The sequence below is a fragment of the Parambassis ranga genome, chromosome 16 (genome assembly GCF_900634625.1).
Source record: "Parambassis ranga chromosome 16, fParRan2.1, whole genome shotgun sequence".
Classification (NCBI taxonomy): Eukaryota; Metazoa; Chordata; class Actinopteri; family Ambassidae; genus Parambassis; species Parambassis ranga.
In genome coordinates, this window is record NC_041036.1 from 13677724 (window position 1) to 13700385 (window position 22662).

At 45.4% G+C, this 22662-nt stretch overlaps 3 protein-coding genes across 4 annotated transcripts; all 3 read right to left on the reverse strand.

The window, feature by feature from the left end:
- Window positions 1-825: 825 nt before the first annotated feature.
- On the reverse strand, window positions 826-11608 carry atn1 (atrophin 1). The gene is made up of 10 exons (XM_028424382.1): window positions 11363-11608; window positions 9548-9680; window positions 9143-9244; window positions 8671-8790; window positions 5682-8506; window positions 5360-5576; window positions 3696-5217; window positions 2860-3027; window positions 2525-2699; window positions 826-1575 (listed from the first exon to the last, which is right to left on the reverse strand). The coding sequence occupies exons 2-10, from the start codon at window positions 9572-9574 to the stop codon at window positions 1542-1544; spliced, it is 5190 nt and encodes a 1729-aa protein (XP_028280183.1). The 5' UTR covers window positions 9575-9680; window positions 11363-11608; the 3' UTR covers window positions 826-1541.
- Window positions 11609-13620: 2012 nt separating this feature from the next.
- On the reverse strand, window positions 13621-17359 carry LOC114447919 (gamma-enolase-like). Of its 2 annotated transcripts, none has more exons than XM_028424469.1 (13): window positions 17300-17359; window positions 16671-16756; window positions 16460-16555; window positions 16327-16385; window positions 16183-16252; window positions 15938-16071; window positions 15642-15864; window positions 15359-15556; window positions 14902-14978; window positions 14580-14704; window positions 14375-14483; window positions 14228-14286; window positions 13621-14086 (listed from the first exon to the last, which is right to left on the reverse strand). In XM_028424469.1, exons 2-13 carry the CDS (start codon window positions 16753-16755, stop codon window positions 14017-14019), a joined length of 1305 nt encoding a protein of 434 aa, XP_028280270.1. In that variant the 5' UTR covers window position 16756; window positions 17300-17359; the 3' UTR covers window positions 13621-14016. The 2 variants fall into 2 exon arrangements, with proteins under 2 accessions (XP_028280270.1, XP_028280271.1); XM_028424470.1 differs by lacking the exon at window positions 17300-17359 and adding an exon at window positions 17106-17167.
- An 866-nt stretch (window positions 17360-18225) lies between these two features.
- mlf2 (myeloid leukemia factor 2) lies at window positions 18226-22605 on the reverse strand. The gene is made up of 9 exons (XM_028424499.1): window positions 22296-22605; window positions 21294-21308; window positions 21101-21212; window positions 20975-21010; window positions 20370-20423; window positions 20146-20274; window positions 19735-19894; window positions 19378-19593; window positions 18226-18667 (listed from the first exon to the last, which is right to left on the reverse strand). The coding sequence occupies exons 1-8, from the start codon at window positions 22337-22339 to the stop codon at window positions 19382-19384; spliced, it is 762 nt and encodes a 253-aa protein (XP_028280300.1). The 5' UTR covers window positions 22340-22605; the 3' UTR covers window positions 18226-18667; window positions 19378-19381.
- Between the last annotated feature and the right edge of the window lie 57 nt (window positions 22606-22662).

Below are 22662 nucleotides of genomic sequence, written 5' to 3' on the forward strand. Positions count from 1 at the left end.
GACTGATGAAGTGCTAAGAATAACACCCAGATGTGATGTCACCAGGGGGGGGATCAGATCTGTCCTGCTAGAAGATAACTTTACATTATGTTGACATACTTATTCAAGGTGACTTTTAATGACACACAACCTACATAGGAACCCACAAGCATGGCCTCTGCAGTACTATACTGTAAGGATATCAATCAATGTCACATCAATATGAGATTTCACTGCATAAAGAAGTCAGATTTTAGACATCTGAAGAAAGAAAAAGCAGAATTGATTATTAAATATTAAAGACTGCAATGATGGGAAGTTTGTTTAGCAGATCTACAAGCCAACAATGAGCCAGTCTACAACATAAAGGCCGTATTCACTGATCCGTATCTGTTTGAAGGAGATTCCTCTGGCCGGACACGGTGAGAACACACACACACACACACACAGCCCTGAGCCTTCAGCAGTGTCCGTAAATCACACTCTCACGGCGCCTCCTTTCTTTCTCCTTTCATTTTTATTTTTTTTTCTCTTTCCATTTTTACAGTGCAGCAAGGAATGCTCGCTCTACAGGGTGGCTGGTGTTCACTAGAGCGACTCAACTCCCATGTCTCACACTCATCCCATGTGTCTCCTATTAGCTACACTCGCCAAGAGAGGGAGGGAGACGCAGAGAAAGAAGGGGAGTCAGAAAGAGAGAGAGAGAGAGAGAGAGAGAGTGAGGGGGGAGGGGGAGAGAGAGGAATTTGATATGCTTTGTGCATGAGTGACTTGTATAAAACAAAGACTGGGCAAACAGTCTGAATGTATGTGAGGGAGGAGAGAAAAATAATGCACACTAAAAACTAGCAAAAAAAAAGATTATAATTTATTTCCAGATTTTTTGCCTTCATTTGCATCTTGTTTCACAAGGTAAATCGAAAATAAAAAATAAAAACTGACTGCCATACCATGAAAATGTAAAAAAATAATACAAATAATATGTGCTGTATATATAATTATATCATTATCAACAAACAGACAACATTAATCATAATAACAATACTATTGATCATAAACAGAACACTAAATTGCTGGTCTCATGCATATAGAATGCCCCTCAGGTACAAAAGAGGGGGTGATTACTAAAAATAGAACCAAAAGTTCCACCAGTTCAGAATAAGCGCCTAGCTACATGCAATGACATAAAAGAGACTCATGTACACATTCCTTCTTGGCATCAAGTATTTTACACATACTGTATTTCACTATTGCCGCCCCCATCTAATATACTGTACAGAGCACAATACAAAACAGGACTGGAGAACATGATGCAGGATAAGCGCTGGAGTCTGGTGCAGTTAGCAGGGACTGTGTGCAACATTTTCACGCCCTCCTCCCTCTTTTTTTTGTTAATCCTCCACAATCTCCTTGTTTTCCTCAGTGAATTCCCTGTCCATTAGTCCAGCTATTGTTGTAAGTCTTTGTTCCCTCATTGTTTTCAGTGCTTTTGCTTTATCGGTCCGTTCTGCACTCGTTCTCCTGTGGTTTTTCTCCGTGCTGCTCTTCGTCGTGCCCCTCCCTCACAGGGTCTTGTCACTCTCTTTCTTCAGGTGACTAAGAGGGCAGAGGGTAAATCACATCAGTGTGTGACATTAGGTACAGACACAGCCAATGCCTGGCTTCTATTTCATCTCTAACAGTGACAGGCTGATGCCTGTAAACTACTGCCTAAGGTTGTCACAGACATTCATTTAGTATCTCATTGATATTTGCTATCAGAGTTTCAAAGACTTAACCCATTCTTCTGATTAACTTCTCATGCTTTTATCTATGAAATTAACATTAGTGATTTATTTGTCTGTGATTTAACCAAAGTGTGTTTAAACTCAGTATTACAGGCACTTGTGTGTTTTGTGTTTTTTCAGGTTATACCTTCCTCAACATCATGTTTGATGAAGTTTGTTCACAAGCTTAACCTCACAAACAACAGAACAAGCTGACTCCGAGTGACTCCCAAAATACATATATAATACAATACTGTCAAAGTCCTGAAATGGATAAGAATGGCACTATATAGGATATTCAACCAGGAGCTGGGTTTTTTTTCCCATGTTGCACAGTTTTTTTGTTTTTAGGCAAGTGAGCCTCCTGGTCAAGATCACAGTTTGGGTTAAAACAGACCTGTTTCATAGTGTTAAACACATGCTACAAAGCTTCCAACTGCAACAAGCTTTTCTTGGCTACCATGGTGATGGGTCCCACCCTGACTGGATGTTTTACAAAGCTAAGTAAACACCAGCCCTTTAAATGCCTTACCACTGAAGCTAACAGCCAGTGAAATCAAGTTATGGAGAGGCTGTGGTTTGGCTCTCAGATATAGCAGGTGGATAATCCTTCAAGTCTTTTACCTCACCAAGGACTCATTTTCTGTGGGACAGGTGATGATTTTTCATTTTTTGATGCAAATCCTCTATTAATTAATAAAGTAAGATGGAAAGAATCACTAGTTGCACTCATACAGAACACATCAAGTCTGTACTGCACAACAGTGGACACTGTGTACCTGTAATACTCGTCCTGGGTGAGGGAGTGGTGGTGGTGTATCCACTGTTGTTCCAGGGCCAGTCTCTGGATCTGCAGCTCTGCGCTCTGGGCCTGCTGCATGGCCTGGAGCTGATGGGCTGCTGACATTGGACCAGAGAGGGATGAGGGCTGGGGCAGGTCACGGAAAGGAGCACCTGTCACCACAACAGAGAGTAAAGAAGAGGAGGAGGTGCCGGGTGGGGATGGAAGAGGAAGAAAGAAAGGAAAAGGAGAACCGTGGTTACTCAGAGTCTAAACATTTCGTCTTAAACTGTCAGCACTATGTTTTTTGTAGAGAAGAAAACTGAAGAGTACATGGACGAGGAGCCTTCTCCTCACCGAACAGCTGTTGGCGGAGCACCTCGCTGTCAGTGAGGGGGTGAGCCAGGATTGGGGTGCCTAGTGTGGCTCCTGGGTAAGGGAGGCGTGCCAAAGGAGACCCCGACGCCAACGGGTCCATCAGGGGGTGAACCCCGCCCGGCGCTAGATGCCAGTGATGTAATAGGAAATACAGGAGATATTTAATAGAGGTCAAACCATGGGAAAGCATTCCTCATATATTATATCATATTTTTGAAATAACAGACCAAAAAAAACTACACTGACACTTTGCAGTACTAGTAAACCTATATAAAACCTTAACATAAACTGTTACCTAGTACTCATTACTTCCCTAAACATCCTTTGAATATGTCTTTGAGCTACAATCTCTGAGAAAATTATGACCAGCTTCAATATAAAAATTAATTATAGTGGAGTTAAAGGATTAGGCTGGTGCAGTGTTTTTTTGATAGAGTCTGTGTGTTAGCCCATCTCTGCCCCTGTCTGTGGCAGCCCAAAGCCTTTTCTTTGTTATGCTGGAGAGGATTGGGACAATTTCTGTGTGTTAATGTTGCAGCATGCTGTATGTGCAGCCCCAAATTCTTGTGGTTGAAAAACACCTATTGTGACTAAAGAAAATGTCGTCCAGTATCACCAGCCTTATCCTTTAGGTGTTTTTGTAAAAAAAAAAAAAAATCTTGCATGCGTCAACTCTTAAAAAGGAACTTTGACTTTTTGGGAGTTGACATTGTCTGAGTAACACATCTGTAAAACCTGCAGACTGGTGAGTTGATAGTGGTAATGACAACATAGTTAGTAGCAGTGGGTACCTGTGTCTTGCTGGTGCAGGTGGAGATGTGAGTGGATGTGTGAATGCTGGTGATGATGTGGCGTCACATTTAACATCTGTAGACGCCCCAAATTCTCTCCTCCACCTCCTCCACCTATTCCACTTCCATTTCCTCCTCCACCTCCACCACTCCCTCCCCTTTCTCTCTCCCTCTCTCTTTCTCGCTCTCTGTCCCCAAAGGCCGGCAAAGCTGCCCTGTCCCTGTCCCTCTCCCGTTCTCTTTCTCCACTCCTGTCTCGCTCATAAGAGGCAGGGGAGCGGGTGGGAGTGGGGTAGGTCTCAGGGGGAGCGACTGGGGCCGGGGCTGGTGGCAGATGAGAGGACAGGGAGCTGGGGAAAGAAGAATGGGGGACTGGGTGATGAAGGGAAGTGGTGCTGGAGGTCGGCGGAGCAGGTGGAGGTGGAGCTGGCGGAGGAGCAGCGGGGGCTGCCGGGGCTGGGGGTGCAGCCGGTGGAGCAGATGAAGGGTGAGAGGGAAGTGAGGGTGGAAGGACAGATGAAGGGGGTGGATTGGACAGGGACTGTGGAGCAGGAGGGTTGGGAGGTCGAGTTACTGGGGCCAGTGTGGGGTTCTGGAGGTGCTGGGGTCCAGGTGGAGCTGGGGGAGGAGGGGTGCCATAGAGTGACACCTCATTAGCTCCTGCTGCACCTCCTCCAAGGAGCAGGGTGTGCGCATGAGCATGGGCATTTGCATGGGCATGGGCATGAGCATGGGCATGGGCATGGGCATGTGAATGTGAGTGAGCAAGAGCAAGAGCTGCAGGATCAGGAATGGACCCTGGTGGGTAAACCCGCTCATCACTCTTAAATTCAAATCCTGGCTTTATCCGATCTCGATGTGCAGCCATCGCATGAGGAAAGCTGACACCTCCTAATCCAGCACCTCCAATCCCTCCAGGTACTGGGCCTCCTGCCACGCCGGGGTGTCCAACACCTGGACCACCATCAAGGCTGCCACCATACAAAAAGCCCAAGATGGCTGCTGCTGTAGCTGCATCAGCAGGCAGGTGGTGTGGGTTGCCTAAGGCATGGTTCTGAAACTGAGGAAGGAAGAATGAGGGGTGCACATGGGGATGACCGTGGTGAACTTGGGCGTGGTGTGCCTGGGCACGACTTGCTGCCCCAAGTGGAGACATTGCATGGGGGCGAGCATATTCACTCAGAGTTCTCAGTGCTGGGGTGTCAGGCCCCAAATATGGACCTCCTAAACCTATTCCCAGGGCCCCCTGAGGGCCTCCAACCACAGCTGATGCTCCACCCATGGATGGTAAAAGAAGGGAGTGGGGGATGGAGTGAGAGAGGGAGGGATGGAGATGGTGTGCAGGAGCGAGGTGAGCATGTGGATGTGAGGGATGGTGTTGAGGGTGAGGAGGATGGGAGACAGGGTTGCCTGAGGAAGAAGAGGAGGAAGATGAAGGATCAAGGATGATAGAAGATGAGGAAGGGAAGAAGAGTGAGGAGCCCTGGCGACCCCCTCCGGCAGCGCTGGCGTCCTTCTGCTGCTGAAGAAAGAGGACAGAAGAGGACAGTAAATCACATGGGCTCTGATCTCTGCTTTACTCCCCTCCCATTAAACTGATCAATTTTATCTCCATCAAATCCATTAAATCTGACACAGTACATAATTATCACCCTGTAGCACACCTGTAGATGTCGATCCAGTTCTCTCTCACGCTCACGCTCCCTCTCTCGTTCCCGCTCTTTTTCTCTTAGGTCTCTGGCCCGCTGCTCGACCTCCCTGCGGGCCCTTTCAATCATCTCGTTCCTCTTCTTCCAGAGTTTGGAGCCGTCCAATGGGACAAAGAGGACGTCACTGCGGGCACAGGAGTTTCCACTGCCACGGTCAAGGACCTTATGAAACCTAAAAACAGAATTCGCAACTCTTATTATTACTATTAAATACAAGCAACTTAACACAGTGGAACGTTTGCAATCTCAGCCAGGAAGATGATGATGATGTCATTACCGTGCAGACTGACTGGCGTGGATAGGTATGTCTACAGGTTTTGGTTCAGGGGATGGACTCCTCAACACTGGTGGTGGGCTTTCATTTTCCTCTCTCTCTTCTATTGGTTCTTCCTTGATGACAGGTGTGGGAAGCGGGCCTGAATCTGAATGTCCATCTCCACAAGGTAGTGAGGAACTGGAGCCAGAATTTGAGATGCTGCTGTTGTTGTTGTTGGTGGTGGAGTTGTTAAGAGGCGGGGGTCCCTTTGGTGCATTTTGTGGCGACAGAGACTGTGAGTTGGTATTGCTGCTATTGGGTGCGCTACTGTTGCTACTGCTGTTCGCCATGTTACTGCCACTGTTACCATTGGAGTGATATGCTCCACTGAACGGAGGGTGGCTATTCAAAGTGCCATGGAAAGGGGAGGGGCGGCATCCAGGTGAACAGCTGGATGACACACCTGATGCAGGAAGTGGCATGTTGGGTGCAGAAGAGGAGCCAGGAGGGAAAGATGAAAATGCTCCTATCTGATTGGTGGATGGGCTGGGTAAGGGAGACAGAGGTGTTGGTGGAGTCTGGGCAGAAGACTGAAAGTGTGGAGGACGTACGCCAGGAGCCATACCCGAAGGTGCATTCTGGGTATGGGAGGATTGAGGTGGGGGTAGAGAGGGCTGAGGTGGTGGAGGTGGATAAGGAGCATTTGAGGAGTGTCCGTGATGGCTGGAAGAGGAGGAAGGAGAGAGCGTAGGAGGTTGGTTTGGGCCTCCACGGTTTTGGTATAAAGCAGACTCTCGTAGGTTTGAGTCCCTCTCTCTGTCTCTGGTCCCGGACTGATAGTGGGGGTGTGGTGGGTGAGGGTGCTGGGCTCCTCCAGACCCTGAATAGTCTCGTCCCAAGTTTGGAGTTACCCCCGGGGAGCTTAGGTACTCTCGATTTGTGCCGCCAGTAGGAAAGTCTTTTCCTCCAGTGGAAGGATACTCTCGGTGAAAGTGGTCGGCCCCAGAGGAGGGCGCTTGTCCCTGGTCCATGGGAGGGGGGAAGTCCCGGTTCGATGAGTTCGGGGGATGTGGGTGGGAGTGAGAAGGCAGTGAAGAATGGGAGGAGTGACCAGGATTGTTTTGGGGTGATGCAGGTGGGTCACGGTTCAGCATGGGCGTGACAGGTAGCCCGCTGGTTGAACTTTGGGGGTTTCCTTGTGGCACAGAATTGTTGTTAAGGTTACTGTTGTTTACAACCTCTCTTGTCTGGCCCCCAAACTCCCCCCATCTGTTCCCATCTTTGTCTCTGGGATGCCCCCCTCCGGCTCCACTGGGGCCAAACTCTCTACTCTGGTTTTGGTTTGTCAGATTAAACTCCCTTCCTCCTTCACGTTCCCTTTCCCTTTCGCGCTCCCTCTCTCTGAAAGTAGGACCAAAGTCTCTTCTTTCTGGACCCAAGTTAGGTCCATCTCTCCCAGAACCTTGGAACTCCCGGTTCTGACTGACTGACAGACCCCCAAACTCCCTGCCTTGGATGCTATTAGGCCCACCCATCCCACCACAAGCACTGTTACTGTTCCCCCCACTGCTATTGTTGCTGCTGTTGCCAATGGGAGCAGAGAACTCCCGGTTGATCTCCCTCCCCCCACACTCCCCCCTCACTCCCCTCTCCCTCTCTCCTGCGGCCCCCCTCTCTCGGTCCCCTCCCCCTCCGGCGTACCTGGGAAGGTACTCCCTGTGGGGATGAGGGTGAGGATGGGGAAGGTAAGAGGGGTGGGAGGAGGAGTGGCGAGAGGATGGAGGGTTGTAAACTGAGGGAAGTTGCTGCTGCTGTACTGGGGGCTGGTGCTGTGGTTGGTGTGGGTGGTGGTTGCCAGGGTAACGGGTGTAGCCCCAGCTCCCCTGGCAACCAGTTGCTGTGCCACCCTGCCAGCTGGTGGAGCTGTAGTGATGAGGGTGGGAAGAGGGCTGTGTCTGCGGCTGGGACTGCGACTGGGGGCCGGTCTGTGGCAGCACAGACGAAGGAGTGGACTGAGCCTTGTCCAGGAGTTTGTCTGCTTTGTCTATTTTGTCTCTTTCAGTCTTGATGTCAGTAGGCAGGTTTTGTGCCCCGAGCTCCAATGGCTTCAGGGCAGGTGGAGGAGGAAGTGGAGGGGGCAAGGAATGGGGAATGCTATTATGGGAGAAATCTCCTCCGGAGATAGTTGTCTTGGTCACGCACTGAGTGCTGGCTTTGGAAGTCATTCTGCTGCCGCTAAGTGCACTGTCAACGGCTGTCGGCCCACCATACTCAACTTTACACATCAGTTTGGAGTCCAGGGAGAAATATGACTTCCTCCCACTATTGCTGTCATTTGATGAATCTCCCGCTCCACGGACAGAGGGAGTCAGACCAGAGGAAGAGCAGGGAGTGGAGGGAGGCTTTAGAGAAGGACAGTCCTCATTTCTTGCATCCACGTCTCGTTTTTCTCCATCTCCACAGGACTCCTCCCCTCTCCCCTCTCGCAACGCCCTCCTTTCCTCTCCTGCGACCTTCCCTGCCCCTATCTCTTTACCTTTCTCCCGCTCTCCTTGCTTTGGTGAGTCTGGGCCATCAGAATCAGAGTCCAGGCTACCCAGAGGTGAAGCGGAAAGGCTTGGAGATGAGGATCGATTGTCCTGGTCTATATCCCGCCCGCTGCTCAGACTGCTGCTACTATTGGCCAGGCTCCCTACAGCTGAACTCCTGCTGCCCTGGGATTGGCCATCTTCATTGTCACTCTCACGGGATTGGCTGGCAACTGAGGTTGGAGGCGGGACCGTGGAAGGAGCCGAGCTGTCAGTCGAGTGTGTTGATGTTGGAGGGTTTGGAGTGGAGGCCGAATCCTGACAAGAAAAGATCATTTGTGGATGAGGTGAGCATTGGTAAGAGTGCGCCTGCATATTTGTAGGAGCAAAGAAAAATAGTTGTAGCTGAGACGGCAACTTTAGTTGAATCAGAGTATTATAATTTGTCTTTACATAACAAGTTGTTGAAATATAACACAAACCTGAACTTTCTGCCTCTTTGGAGGAGACACAAGTTCCTCCCCCTCACTCTCTGATGAATCATGCCCTTGTGATCTGCGACTGAAGCGATTTCCAGCCAATTCCTCACCAGCACCTCTTTGCTAAAACAACACAAGACTTTTAATTCTGTGGTGATGCTTTAGAATCCTTAACAGGCCTGTCTGTTTTTAGAACAAAGCCACACGTACACACACACACATCAATGTCAAACAGAAAACATCAAGCATTTGTGCGAAGGTGTAGAACACACAATCAACCAGCTCTGACACTGCATGTGTTTGTCTGTCATACTGATGACTCATACACAGACCAGACACACACACACACACACACACACAATTCAATAAGCAGAGACAGTTCTTTATTGTTTTAAGACTAACATACATCCACCCTCAACATACACTTATACCCTGCACAGCCACAGAAGATTCAAAGGAGATAATGGACTCTAACCGTTTGTCTGTCGTTGCGTTCAGGGCGAGTGGGGCTGGGGTGCGGGCGTCTACCCCTTCGCTCCTCACTTGCCCCCCGTCGTCGCCCACTGCGTACGGGCATCTGCAAAGCAGCAAAGACCACCAAAAGGAGAAAAAAATAGCAGGGTAGGATGTCATTATATGTTAAAGCACAGTAGGTTATGAGGTATGAGGTGACAGAGGTAATTTCAACCAAAACAAAGGCATTTAGTTAAAGTTGGACTGTAAGAAAGGCAACAACAACAAAGGGGTCAGGAGGGAACATAAAGATTTTTTACACCAAGATACTACCTCTTTTATCTTAGATAGTCAGATGTACAGTCATATTTTAGAATACACTACACACAGGTACCCAGTCTTTGAGCAAAGGACGCCTTGTGCATACCGATTCTTTGTGTGTCCTTGTTTTCATTATGTCTTCTTTATATCGTCCATTTTACAACACAAGCCATTGCAGAGACTGAACTGGTTCCAGTGGCTTATTGACCATGCTGTGCTTACAGCACGAGAGCAAAAACCTGTGAAGAAGCAAAAAGAAAGAAGGCGAGATCAGTCTGCATGGACTGACGATCCAAAGAAACAGTGAATGAGGAAGAAACAGTGTATCAGTTGCCATCTGCATTAAATGTAGGAATTTTTGACATTAAAAAAAAACATCTGGACGTTGAAAACAACTGCAAAAGCACAGTTACATTTAAATTCCCAGCATGCTTCACACTGTATCGCCCTGTAACAGTCTCCTCTCTGCCCTCTGCTATCACCACAGCAGCCACAGGCACAATAGGTTAACCCGCTCTTGCCGGTGTGAGTACAGCTACATGCAGATAACAGATGCAGTGCAGGAGAGGTGCTGATTGGTAGACTGCATTTTGGATCGCAGTCTGCAGAAGACGTAGAACTCAAGTAAACATCTTGGGAATAAGGGGCCACACCCCCCTCTCCTTCCTCCTCCTGCTCCTCCTCCTCCTCCTTCCACCTTCACTACAACAACCCAAAACCCACAGCCACTTGTGGTTAACCCACATGACCTGGTTATGGCCAGCAGAATCACATGCTTATTTACCCAGCCTGCCAGCCATTAGGGAAATGTACAATGTCAAGATTCTTTCACCATGTGCTTGATGGCCGAGGTGAACGACCTTAAGGCGGGAGCCTGTCTGGTCCATTCATTCATGTACACTATGATGAAAAAATGTCTTATGTATATTGAATGAGGATATAAATAGTGCACACTGCTGAATGAAAAAAATATATTCTGCTGAACAGTCAGCAGAGCTACACACACACATACACACACAATGTAAACAGGCCTATGTGTGTTGGTTCCAAACTCCACTACACATGGCTATGCATTAATTATTAGTGCTGCTGCAGTGAGTGGATCAGTCTGAAGAGTAAAATCTTCAGGTATTCAGAGGTAGGGCACAGTGCGCTCTGTCACCTCATCTACATATAAACAAAGTAGAAAACACTGAGTTCCTGCTGAGCTTCTTCACACAATGCATCTCAGTTACAGGTGGCAGCCATGGGCCTGCCAGTGGACCACCGGCAGGTCCCCTAACCATGGTCAGTAAACAACTAGGACACACACACACACACACACCAGCATTCTGCACACATACACAGCACATGCATTATCGACAAATTGGCCACTGCATGTGATGCAAAGCAGCAGCAGCAGCAGCAGCATGCAGCACCAGCGAACGGGCACTGCAACGACTCCTTTCTTCTTTCTTCCTGTGAATGTTATTGATACACATGCAGAGGAGACCGGCCACAGACTGAAGCTGCTGCTGCTCCCACGGCGTGAACACGGTTCATCCACGACCGGGGGGTTTGGATAGGGGAGGGGGGGGGCAGTCGTGTTGAGCAGCACAGACATGTTCATAATCAGAATGGATGCCTGTGCAGTGCTGCTTGTAGACGCTGCACATCTTGTAAAAAGAAAGATGATCTGGAATGGCGAATCAAGGCATTTCACAACCACTCTCTCCCCCCTTTTCCTCGCTGGAATGTGGGTGCGCGTCGTGCACTCTATCAGTATTAATTCACCGGGACGTAATTTAGCCATAACGCAGGAGTGTGATGATCATTAACGCACAAAGGGAGGAAAAAATGGGAGGGAGAACACAAACGTGGCCAGCAGAAATAGCTTTAACACACATAGTATAAGCATCCATTTTCCTTCCCCAGTCCTTACCTATAATATCCAGCGATGCGTGCTCCCACTCTCACTCTCCCTTTCCTTTCTCTCGCTCTGTTTTGTCGGTTTATGTTGCACGCTGACACGCACACCTCAGAGCCCAGGCGTCTGTCAACAGAGGCTTGTGCTGGCTCATATTGCAACGGGCTCCGGTATTAACAATAATGCAGAAGAAAACCTCTTGCTATTCGTTGCAGGAAAGAAAAAACAGGGGTGCCAACTGAAGACTGTACAAATTGATGCGTACCCTCGCCTCTTCCCCACCCCCTTTCGCCCCTTTTTCTCTTTTGCCCCCCCCTCTCCCACCCTACCTACTCCCCCCTCTTCTTCTAAGACGACTTGCACTTTTTTTATACCCCTCTCCGGTCTTACAGTCACAATTTTTTAGCCAGAGAGAGGGATGCACGTCGGGTGAGAGAAAGGGAGAGAGGAGAGGGCGTGATTTGCATAAGGAGAGAGGGGGAGGCTAAAGAAGGAGGAGGAGGAGGAGGAGGAGGAGGAAGAGGAAGAGAGGCCAAAACTCTGAAGAGGGAGGGGATCAAGAGGGAGGGTCTCTCTGTCTCTGTTGCCTAGTCCCTCTAGAGTCACCTTTACTGTATGGAGAGCCTCTGCTCAGGCCGAAGCACAGAGGAAGAAATGTGGTCTTTGTTCTTGAAGGTTTTACTGGGTTCAAACGCAGCTGGGAGAATTTTAATGACAGAGTCAAAGAAGACCCAACTCGTTTAGACTAATTAAACAATTAACAATTAAATCTCGCTCGTGTTGCGTGTCTGACCAGCAGCTCCTCGCCTGTCTGGGAAAAGCTCGCAGCGGTGTGTCCAGTCAAGCGGCCCTGCAGACCACCTCCTCCTCCTCCTCCTCCTCCTCCACCTCCCCTCTCCTCCGCTCTGCTCCTGTCGTTCTCTCTCTCTCTCTCTCTCTCTCTCTCTCCCCTCACGCAGCCCCCTGTCCCGTCTCCTATTGTGTGGTAACCATGGCAACCCGACCGGAGACTGTGCTCTGTGCGCCTGCGCAGCTCCGTAACCTTCCTGCCTTCATCATCATCATCATCACCAGCAGCAGCAGCAGCCCGGACACAACAGGAACCGAGCCCTGCTCGCGCGCCCTCTGCTGCTCGGTGCGTGCACATGCGGCGCGCGTGTTTTGTCGCTCGAGCTCACAGCGACAGCTGATGTGTTTGTAATTCAATATTTATAAATAAAAATATAATAAAATATATCATATAATTAGAGAATCAGAATGTGTTGTATATCACAGGCTGCTGTACATTATTCATGAGACAGGCATCACACTGTCTTTCTGGTTACTACAGCTAATTATATCATGCAGGCTATTGTTAGCTTCTTCTAATAGCATATTGTACTGTTACAGCCTATTTATAGCAAATAAAAAAGTAGCCCAAATTTCACAACGTTTGCTGCTGCTACTATTATCAGCACATCCTGTTACTGTAAAGGTTTTATATATTATCATCATATAACCATATCAATATGACTGCACCATTCTAAGGCCTTGGAACTACAACATCATCTTTTAATCTGCTGTGACAAAGTTTGCATAGTAGCTGCACTATAGGAGCTGATTATATCCTTAATTTTATGCTTTATCTTCAGTGGACAGTATGTAAACAATACCCCCATGCTTATTTTATGTAATGTCAATGTGCATTTAACTGCAAATGCAACTATCAAACCAAATGAATCCTGCAGGTTTCATGTTCTTGATGGATTCCTCTAAAAACAATGCCCTTATAGTCATGTAAGGGGAAATTACTGCAGCAATTCTGTGGTTTCAACATTTGAAATGAAATGATTAGAAGTTCAACATACAAGCATTTTACAGAGGTGAATGTATCTGGTTCAGTAATTCATGTGATGTAATTAGCGGTGTTCGCTGTCTTCCTCTCTCTCTCTCTCTCTCTGCCTCCAGACATGCAAGCTGACCTGCAGTCCGGGCCCCTGACCAAACCAATGCTTACTGCCTGCACCACAGCCTCTGTGGTTCATCGCTGTGTTAATTATTATTATTTATCAACTGATGATATATACACTATAATATAATTACAATGGTTTTAGCTTGCTTGACAACATCAATAACCATGTTTGTTCTTCTCTCTCTCTCTTATGAGAGTGTGCTATATAAATAAAAACTGACTTGACTTTTCCTCCATAAATTATTAAATGTATATGTATATTTACCTTTTTTAAATATTAAAAGTACAGCAGAGCCCTAAATTCAAACAAATACACCTTGAATATATATCCATCTCTTTATTCACTTTCAACAGACAAAGCAACAGACACAATTTTGTCACAAGCTGCAGAACATAAGGGAGTGGAAACAACAAGACACAGAGGATCAAAACACGTCCGCTGACAGAGGAATCAGGAAAGAGAAAGAAACTAACAAGCCCATCAGGGGACGTGTGACAGTGCTGAGACGTCAAACATTGATTTTTTTTCCCCACCAGGTTTTTGAGGATTTGTTGCAGCTGGTTAACTCACTCACTTGAAGAAGTGTTAATTCAATATACTCTAGCTACCATACATTATTTGTGGATTTTATATATTGCATTTAGAGCTTTGCTGAAACAGGTAAGTCATATATATCCCTATAGTCTGTGTCTGCCTTATTATGCGCTGCACTGACACTTAAAGGGCACTGGGGTTGCGAAAATTGTGGCCAGCAAAGCGGGCCTGGTCACCCAACTCTTCCTCAATCCTGAGAGGAAGAATAGAGAGAAATGCAAAGCGGGAAGAAGAAGACGACAGCAGGTAAAAGAAAAGGAGAAAAACATTAACGATATAAGAGCTAGAAGTGTTCCTCAGGAGTTAAAGCACAGTCATGTGATCTGTCACCCACCTCATGAGCTGATTGTATTTGGCCAGACGTTCAGATCGACAAGGAGCTCCGGTCTTGATCTGAAGGTATTGTTAATATATAGCATTCAGGTAGCACTTGATTTGGATCATTTAGTTATTTTTGTTTAATGAATTCAGTGTGTGTTACCTGTCCAGTGCAGAGACCGACCACCAGGTCAGCTATAAAAGTGTCCTCTGTCTCTCCTGAACGGTGGCTCACCATCACCCCCCAGCCGTTCTCCTGGGCCAGCTTACACCTTAGAGGCAGAGTAAATGAGTGCTCACAAATCCAGGCACGTGTGCCCACACGTGTTCACAGTGCCTGCATCAAAGCACATTTAAGATCAACTTACGCTTTGATGGCCTCTGTAACAGAGCCAATCTGGTTGACTTTAAGGAGCAGACAGTTGCAGGCTTTTTCCTCCACGGCTCGTTGTATTCTGCGTGGGTTAGTGACCGTCAGGTCATCTCCAACCACCTGCACAAAGGTACAGACAGACTGAAGTGCATTTCAGTAGTCACAGGAAAATTATGACTATTTTTATTTAGGTCTTCTCTGATAGGAAATATAATCAACTTAAGCTGTTCTGATTTAGAACATCGCTACCCAAATTTGAACATTTCTTTGAAGAGTAATACTGGATTGAGGATCAGTAGAGCAAATCCACATCTTACCTGGATACCCACTGAGGCTGTGAACTGTGACCAAGCAGGCCAGTCATCCTGGTCGAAAGGATCTTCAATAGACACCACTGAAGCCAAGAGAGATGTGTACAATCATTTTTCTGTACAAATTAAATATTGGATTATTAATAAAGGTTTACACTCCCACTCTGATTACACACACACACACACATTCCCCCACAAGCAGTGAGCACACCATTGACAGGGTAAAGAGCCACATCAAATTAGTACCATGCTTGCCAATGCACCAAAGCACATAATTAAAACCTCTTTAACCAGCCTGTGGGTCAGGAAGAGTACCCAGACTCTCTCCAGCTCTTTTGTTCTCTGTTTGTCTGCCCTTTTCTGCCTGAAAGAAATATGCTTGGCTAGAAATACAGTATTCATAGACTCAGACCTATGGAAATTACTCATGTCAAGACTGAAATGCGTACATCACAGCACACACCTGGGTAGTTGTTAATGAAGCCCTGGTAGATGCTGGCCAGCTCCTCAGCACTAATGTTGCGGGCTGCGTTGGGTGGAGACTTAAAGTCCAAGTCGTATTTCCCCTCACTGAAAAACTCTGAAGCGGCAACATCCATCCCTATCACCACTTTATCTGTGAAGCCGGCTTTCTCTATGGCTGTCTTTATCAGCTCCAGGGCTGCCAGAGAGGAACAGGGGAATGTAAGATAACATTTGATAAGAAAGAGACAGAGGGTATATGTTCAAGTGGTGGCTGAGCTCACCTTCACTGTTCTCCTGTATATTGGGGGCAAATCCTCCCTCATCTCCCACGTTTGTAGCATCCTGACCGTACTTCTCCTTAATGACATTTCTCAGAGTCTGGTAGAGCTCCGCCCCCATACGCAGAGCATCACGGAAAGACTCCGCCCCAACAGGAAGCACCATGAATTCCTGCATGGCCAGTCTGTTACCAGCATGGGAGCCCCCATTGATCACATTAAATGCCTACAAAAGGGAGACATATTTTTAATTGTATGTCCAAATTAGACAGAACGATAATGAAAAAAAAAGAACTCACAGGAACTGGGAGGACCAGCTCTCCGTTTCCTGCCAGATCAGCAATGTGACGGTACAGGGGGACGCCTTTCTCTGTTGCACCAGCTTTGCATATGGCCAGCGATACTCCAAGAATAGAATTGGCCCCAAACTTAGCTGTGGGAAACAACATAGAAGCAGCCACTCAGCACATGGATGCACTGGTGCATAAACATGTCAGCACGCATATGTACCATCACCATGCATGAGACGTGTGCAGAAGCTTACATTTGTTTTCAGTGCCGTCCATTTCAATCATCATGTTGTCCAGGGTGTCCTGCTCCAGCACACTGATTCCCTGGAAGGAAAAAAATGTCACTCGCACAGTAAACAGGCTTCCCACTCCTCTTCTTCAATGCAGTAGATACTCACAGACTGAATGAGTGCAGGTCCCAGTGTGTCATTGATGTGAGCAACAGCCTTGGTCACACCTGAAACAGAAGAACATGTTAGAAACATGAACATAAAAGTGAAGAGACAGACAGAAACACTGATATGTGTTTACCTTTGCCCTTGTAGCGGGTCTTGTCTCCATCTCGCAGCTCCAGAGCCTCATAGATGCCCGTTGATGCACCACTGGGCACAGCAGCCCTGAACAGACCTGAAATGGAGAACAGAAGATTAGTGGGTGGATGGGAGGAGGTACATGGATGAGGTGAAAGTTTAAGAAAAAGAAGAGACAGGCACAAATATTTAATGCTTTTATTTTCTTTAACCTTTATCGGTATGCAGGTCGACTTCCACAGTAGGGTTTCCCCTGGAGTCCAGGATCTCCCTGGCAACAATATTCACTATGGACATCCTATGAAAAAAAAACAAGAGAACATCAGTGCACATACATACAAATACATACACTTATTCCATCTGATCTTGATTACAGTAGGACCCGTGGAACAGTGTGCTGCTTTAAAAATGAAACGCAAACATCAAAATGCATTTCACTGCAGCCGAGTTGTGTGGAAGTGCTTCAATTTCACACCAGTCACAAGGACTTTACACTCCTTCCTTCCTCTTCCTCGTAGAAACACATACTGTGATGACAGTGACGCAGCTTTAAGGATGGAAAGCTGTGGAAAACAGGCTCCCCAAAAAGAGGCTAACACACACACACACACAGAAGGAAACATAAATCAAAAACCAATAATGCATACCTATTTAAAAATCTACTGTCAACTTGTTCCAGATCCCAAGCCAGTTCAATTTCTGTGCAGTGAATATATATGGACCAAGAGATGAAGAAAACACATAGCAGGAGATGAGGGGGGAGGATGAGGGAAAAAAAGGGAGGAGGAGGCATAGAGGGATGGAGGGAATGAAGAAATAGATCAATCTTTTTAAACGTTACCTGCAGCGTGTTTGAAGCCTGGTGGAGAAAGTGAGCGGATGTGGGCGAGTGAGAGGGAGAGACAGAGGGAAGGGGAGGTAGGAAGAGAAGGGGGTGAAAAACGTATGACATATGGGGGGAGGGGGAGCGTGTGAGTCATTGGAAGATGCAGAGAGGAGGGGAGGGAACCAAACAAGGAGGGATGGAGCAGAATAGCTGGAGTAACATGGATTTTTGTGTTTGTGAGGAGGTAGGACGATAAATGTGTGTCCATTCTAAATGAACTCCTATTTTCAGCCTACGCATCTAACATTGTCATCCTCACTCCCTGGGAGTCCTGTAATTTGTTTAGCTGCACATGCTGTGTGTACATCTGCTCATTATTCTCATGTGACATGTAAAAATATTGTAGCAGCAAACTGCTAACACAGAAAGGTAATTTGTGGGTTTGTTACAATGGAAACAAACGTCTGCACACATTAGATGTGGTTGACAGGCAGAAGACATCACAACAAAGAAAACCACATCTCAGCAAAGACTACATAAAGTAAGCCACCTTGTCTGGCAACGTTAGACATCTAATGATGGGGATCAAAGGAGACAAGGAGACAGGTGACAGGAGCAGCAGCTGCTGGAGGGAGAATGTGCTTTTAAAAATAGTCATGGATGTAATTAAAGGTACAGGCAGCAGCACAGGAGGAGGCAGGGCCCACAATGGGAGTGATTTGTCAAAAAAAGAGAAACTTTTTCATTGGCTGTTGCATTTCAATGTGCATCTAGATGTCACGTGACCTGCAGACATGATGGCACAGGAAATATGCAGAAGAAAATCATCTAGAACAACTCCACAGTCACAGATTTACACACTTGAGCTGCAAAGGAGGGACAACTGTCATTTATGAAAAAACAATGACCACAAACATCAAACAGCACAACAGGGAAACATCTGGCAATTATCTAACAATGTTTAATGAATTTTTATTTAGTTACATTAATTAGTTAACAGTATACAATTCAATTCACTGACACACGAGTGTCTCCACAAACATGAAGTGGACTGTACAGAGGATGTACTGTATACTGTAGCACTTTAGTGCAGTGGGCTGAGTTTTGAGAATGAATACTTATAAAGTGAGTGTAGTTATACCCATGTTCACATGAGGGTGTCTGTGTGTGTCTGTGTGTGTGTAATAGTAAAGACATGTAAATGTAACTATCAAGCATGTTAGTGTGTGTAATATGTTGCTCATGTACAGACAGTCCAGTCATATCAAACATTTACGATGGGCAGTTGTGACACTCATCAGCTCCCATCGTCAGCGTGGTTCACAGCATCAGGGAAATCTTCCCTCACCTCCTTCCATCGGGTTGCCTCGTTACCTGGGACACCTGCAGGGACAATGTGTTTATCAGTGTTCATGAAGACACTCCAGGTATTATTTAGCTTTCATTGAACAATTATGAATTCTGTTATATAAATTGAAACAATGGCTGTCAATTCATTGATAGTAAATGATACAGTGGACAACACAGAAAAATATTTCTAGCGGATTGATGTAGAGCTAAAGATGTGCATATTTTTTTGTTCATATTGTAGTGCTATTGATCAGATGTCCATCAAACAAGCTGAAAGGTTTACTGCTTGGTGTAAGCCATACCATCTAACATACTGTAACTGGCAATAAATCGTCAGTATTGCTTCTATTGTATAATGTATGGTTGCCTCAACATGCAATTTGTATATCACCACTCTAAATTATTATTCATATCACTGGCTTCTTCATGTTGGAGGCACAGGCTGTATACACTTCTTGTTCATTAACAACGCCAGAGAAGACAAGTTTAAATATCTAAAGGTGGACACTGCATACACAGAAGTCTTCTGACTTTCTTCTTCACATTTACAAAGAAGAGAAGGCATCATCATTCATATTTATATACAATGACTGATTTAACACTGATCCACAAAGGAGCAAACAATGGACACATTGAGTATTGCACTCAAATTTTGAGTACATTAAAATCTAAAAATCACCCACTGCAAATGACATTACTAATCTATTTTTCATCTGTCTGACCTTGAATGACCTCCATCTTACCTTCTCACCAGTCATAACGTGGACGGGTGGGGGGCTGACGGTGTCTGGGAGACTCATGTCGATGACCTGGCAGGGGCGTTGAGCTAGGCGGGGCTGGGAGAGCCAGCTGCTGGCTCCCTGGCTGTCGATCACGGCCATACTCCAGCCCACGAGTGTTTGGGGGTGCGTATCTTCCTGCCCGACTCTGCCACTCTTCGTCAAATGCTGCAGCATCACCTAGCAGAAACAGAGGTTGAGTAAAGTAGCAAAAATATCTCTATTTCGTTTAGGCTGCATCATTTTTAATGTCCAAGAATCGACTAACAACAACTACGCCGGCCTACTATGTGCATTTATGAGAATATCAGCATGACTCACTTTCATCAAGGTTAATGAAGTCTTGCCGTTCCTCACGATCTCCAGTGCGGCGATTTCGTGAACGCTCCATTATGTGTGCACGATCCCCGATGTGGTGGCCGATGGCAAGACGCTCAAGGCCGCTCTCACTGTCCCTCATGGACTGCCGCGTTTCACGGATCTGAGGTTAAAAAAATATAAGAAATACTGCTACAAAAGCAAGCGTGATGTTCTGAACTCTGCATGAACTGAAATGTTTGTGCTACAACTGTGATATTTATACTACACATGATTTATTTACCGTAACTACATTTACTGATGATTACATGTTAATGAGGCCAGAAGGTGCATCAGGCAAACTCTAAAGCCTATAGGCTGTAAGCATTTCCACTTTTATGTGTTACTGTTAACATTTTAAGAACTCATTCCTACCCCTCCTGGGCCTGTTCTCATTTGACTGGTCTGCTGATAAACTTTAGGAGCCCCTGCGTCCAATGATGAATAGGAGATAACTGTTGAAGAGGAAAATGTCTGACAGTTTGGTGAACCGGACATTGTTCCCTACAAGAAAAAAAACAGAGCACTGTTCAGACACAGGGTTCATTTGTGACAATAGTTTTTCTGTTTGTTTGAAAGTGATTGCCAGAATTGCTCACCATGTTTTCCATCATTTCTTCCATCATGCCAAACATATCCATGAAACCTCCACCCTGCAAACATTAAGAAAACCCACAGTTATACAGCTCCAACACAAAGCATGCATTGTCAATTCAGTCCCACTGGTGTCATTCTTTGAGTCCACTGAGCATCTCAGGGCAAATTGTTTCATTTTAAAACGTTTATTTTATTGGTGAAGAAACTGTTCACATATCCGTTTCTGTAGCTTATAGGGTATTTATCCATCCAGATTTCAAGTTAAAAAATGGTGCATGTTACAGAATTTTAGAAAGCTCTTGTGTGTAGTTAAGCTGAAAATATTCAAAATAAGCTCTGCAGCTATACCTGTATAATATTGTCCTGATTTCTGTAAGTTTTTTTTCCAAATTGAACATCGAACACCAAAATCTGAGCTAGTTTCATTATATTGGAGAAAAGGCAGACGTTTTAGGGTCGATGTGTCTCACCTATTTTCCACATAGATTTAACGTAAACTCAATCCTAGTCTAAAGTGTAATATAATCATACTGGGCCATTTATCAAAAATTAGAGCTTAATAAACTTTTCGCAGTTATTTACGCCGGTCAGAGAAGTTGCTACTTACCATTCCCATCATGCCAAACGGAGCTAGTGGACCAGCCTATAAAAAGATACATACATTAAGCTCAAAATGTAAAAAGTGCAATACATATGAACAATAAACTTCATCTATTGCACAGCAGGGTGTTACCTGTCTGCGTGGTGGACGGTGTGGCTGCATCTGAGGGGCAAGAGCAAAAGGATCCATGCCGAATGTGCCAAACATACTCCTCATCTGCTGCCTGTGAGCAGCAAATGGATCCCTAAAAACAAAAAAAACATATTTAGCTGGTTTTGTTTATTTAAATTTGCATGAATTTAATGAATGTGTAGACTATACTCACATAGGTGCAGGTAAGCTGAAAATGATACAAGGGGAGAATCTTGTCAGATTTATTGAGCAAATATGACAGACCACTGAAAAAAGGTTACTAAGCTGCAGGGACTATACGTTTAATGAAGCCCCATGGTCTATGTTGTGTGGTTATTGAAATTTGACCATGACATGATTTTAGTGGTGTTATATTTTCAAGAGCAGAAGATGACGTTTCACCTTACTTGTTCAAGTCATTTGTCAAAGGAAAAAATACCAAATGTACTTTGATTACAAGAAGCCTCTCAAATACACTCATTTTATGATTTTCCACTTTTTCCCCATTACCAGAAACATCATTTTTTCCATAACAATGTTTACTATATTACATATTTTTAAACTATGTTCAGTTGCAGTACGCACACCCAACACCACAACCTAAATAAAGTAAATATACCTAAATATAAAACTTACACCTATTTTACTTAAAATGGACAAAAATAGAGATTGTAAGAGATAAGCAACAGTCTATACTGTCAACCTGAATTATTCATCCCTATATACCAATTTATTGACAATAAAGACGAATTTGGGTAGTAATTTTTAGTAAGGGTAAGGTGATGTATTTTAATTTTATTTGCCATTAATCTGCTATATAGGAGGAATGCCTTTATGTAAACAGTCTAGACCAGAAACGACTGGAAAATCACAATTACATAATTTAAAAAAATCTAAACAATTATTTGGAAAAATAGCGGAAAGTTATAGAAAAGTGTGGACTGGCTGCTAATTGATTATCAAAATACCGTTAAGCCTGGCAGCATTTTTTTTTTATTTTATTTTTTTTTGTTATTGTCTATCCAATATGGTGGACTACTGTAGGCCCCCACAGCTGGCAGGAGTAACGAAGTACCTGCTTCAAGCCCCACTGAAAAAAATACTACTTAATATACATAATGTAGTCTTTCACTGGTCATAAAACACAGAAACATAACAGAGTCTTCACTAAGTGCAAAAAAATATCAGTACTTACATCATGTAGGGGTCGTCATCAACGTCATTCAAGAACCGAAACATGCTAGGTGATTTAACTCAGCTGGCTGATGCTAGCCAGCTAGCTAGGTAAACAGTTGTGCTTTTCAAGGATGAAACAGAATAACAGACTCAAATTGTTGTCAAGCTGAAATGCAGGACGTTCTACACGCTTTCTCGAGAAAACACGAAGCGGCTACTATCGTTTTTTAAAGCTACAAAAAACTCAGAGTCTCTGTAGACAGTAAATTCCAGAAACCTGGACCAAACATGAAAACGGAAGTCAGCTCTCTGACAAAGGGAAGCAGCAGTGCCATCAAGGCAGCGCCAGAGCTAACGGATGTGATTTCCGGTTTGTTTAATTTTCA

Coding starts and splice junctions, on each gene's coding strand:
- atn1 (XM_028424382.1), bottom strand. CDS start 9,574: ATGAAAACAAGGACACACAAAGAATCG. Junction 8,507..8,670: donor CAAAGAGGCAGAAAGTTCAG/GTTTGTGTTATA, acceptor TTTTCTTGTCAG/GATTCGGCCTCCACTCCAAA. Junction 1,576..2,524: donor ACCCAGGACGAGTATTACAG/GTACACAGTGTC, acceptor CTGCCCTCTTAG/TCACCTGAAGAAAGAGAGTG.
- LOC114447919 (XM_028424469.1), bottom strand. CDS start 16,755: ATGTCCATAGTGAATATTGTTGCCAGGGAGATCCTGGACTCCAGGGGA. Junction 15,865..15,937: donor AGCTGGTCCTCCCAGTTCCT/GTGAGTTCTTTT, acceptor TCCCTTTTGTAG/GCATTTAATGTGATCAATGG. Junction 14,979..15,358: donor CTTCATTAACAACTACCCAG/GTGTGTGCTGTG, acceptor TCTTGGCTTCAG/TGGTGTCTATTGAAGATCCT.
- mlf2 (XM_028424499.1), bottom strand. CDS start 22,339: ATGTTTCGGTTCTTGAATGACGTTGATGACGACCCCTACATGAT. Junction 20,424..20,974: donor CGTTTGGCATGATGGGAATG/GTAAGTAGCAAC, acceptor TAATGTTTGCAG/GGTGGAGGTTTCATGGATAT. Junction 19,895..20,145: donor TGAGAACAGGCCCAGGAGGG/GTAGGAATGAGT, acceptor TTTTAACCTCAG/ATCCGTGAAACGCGGCAGTC.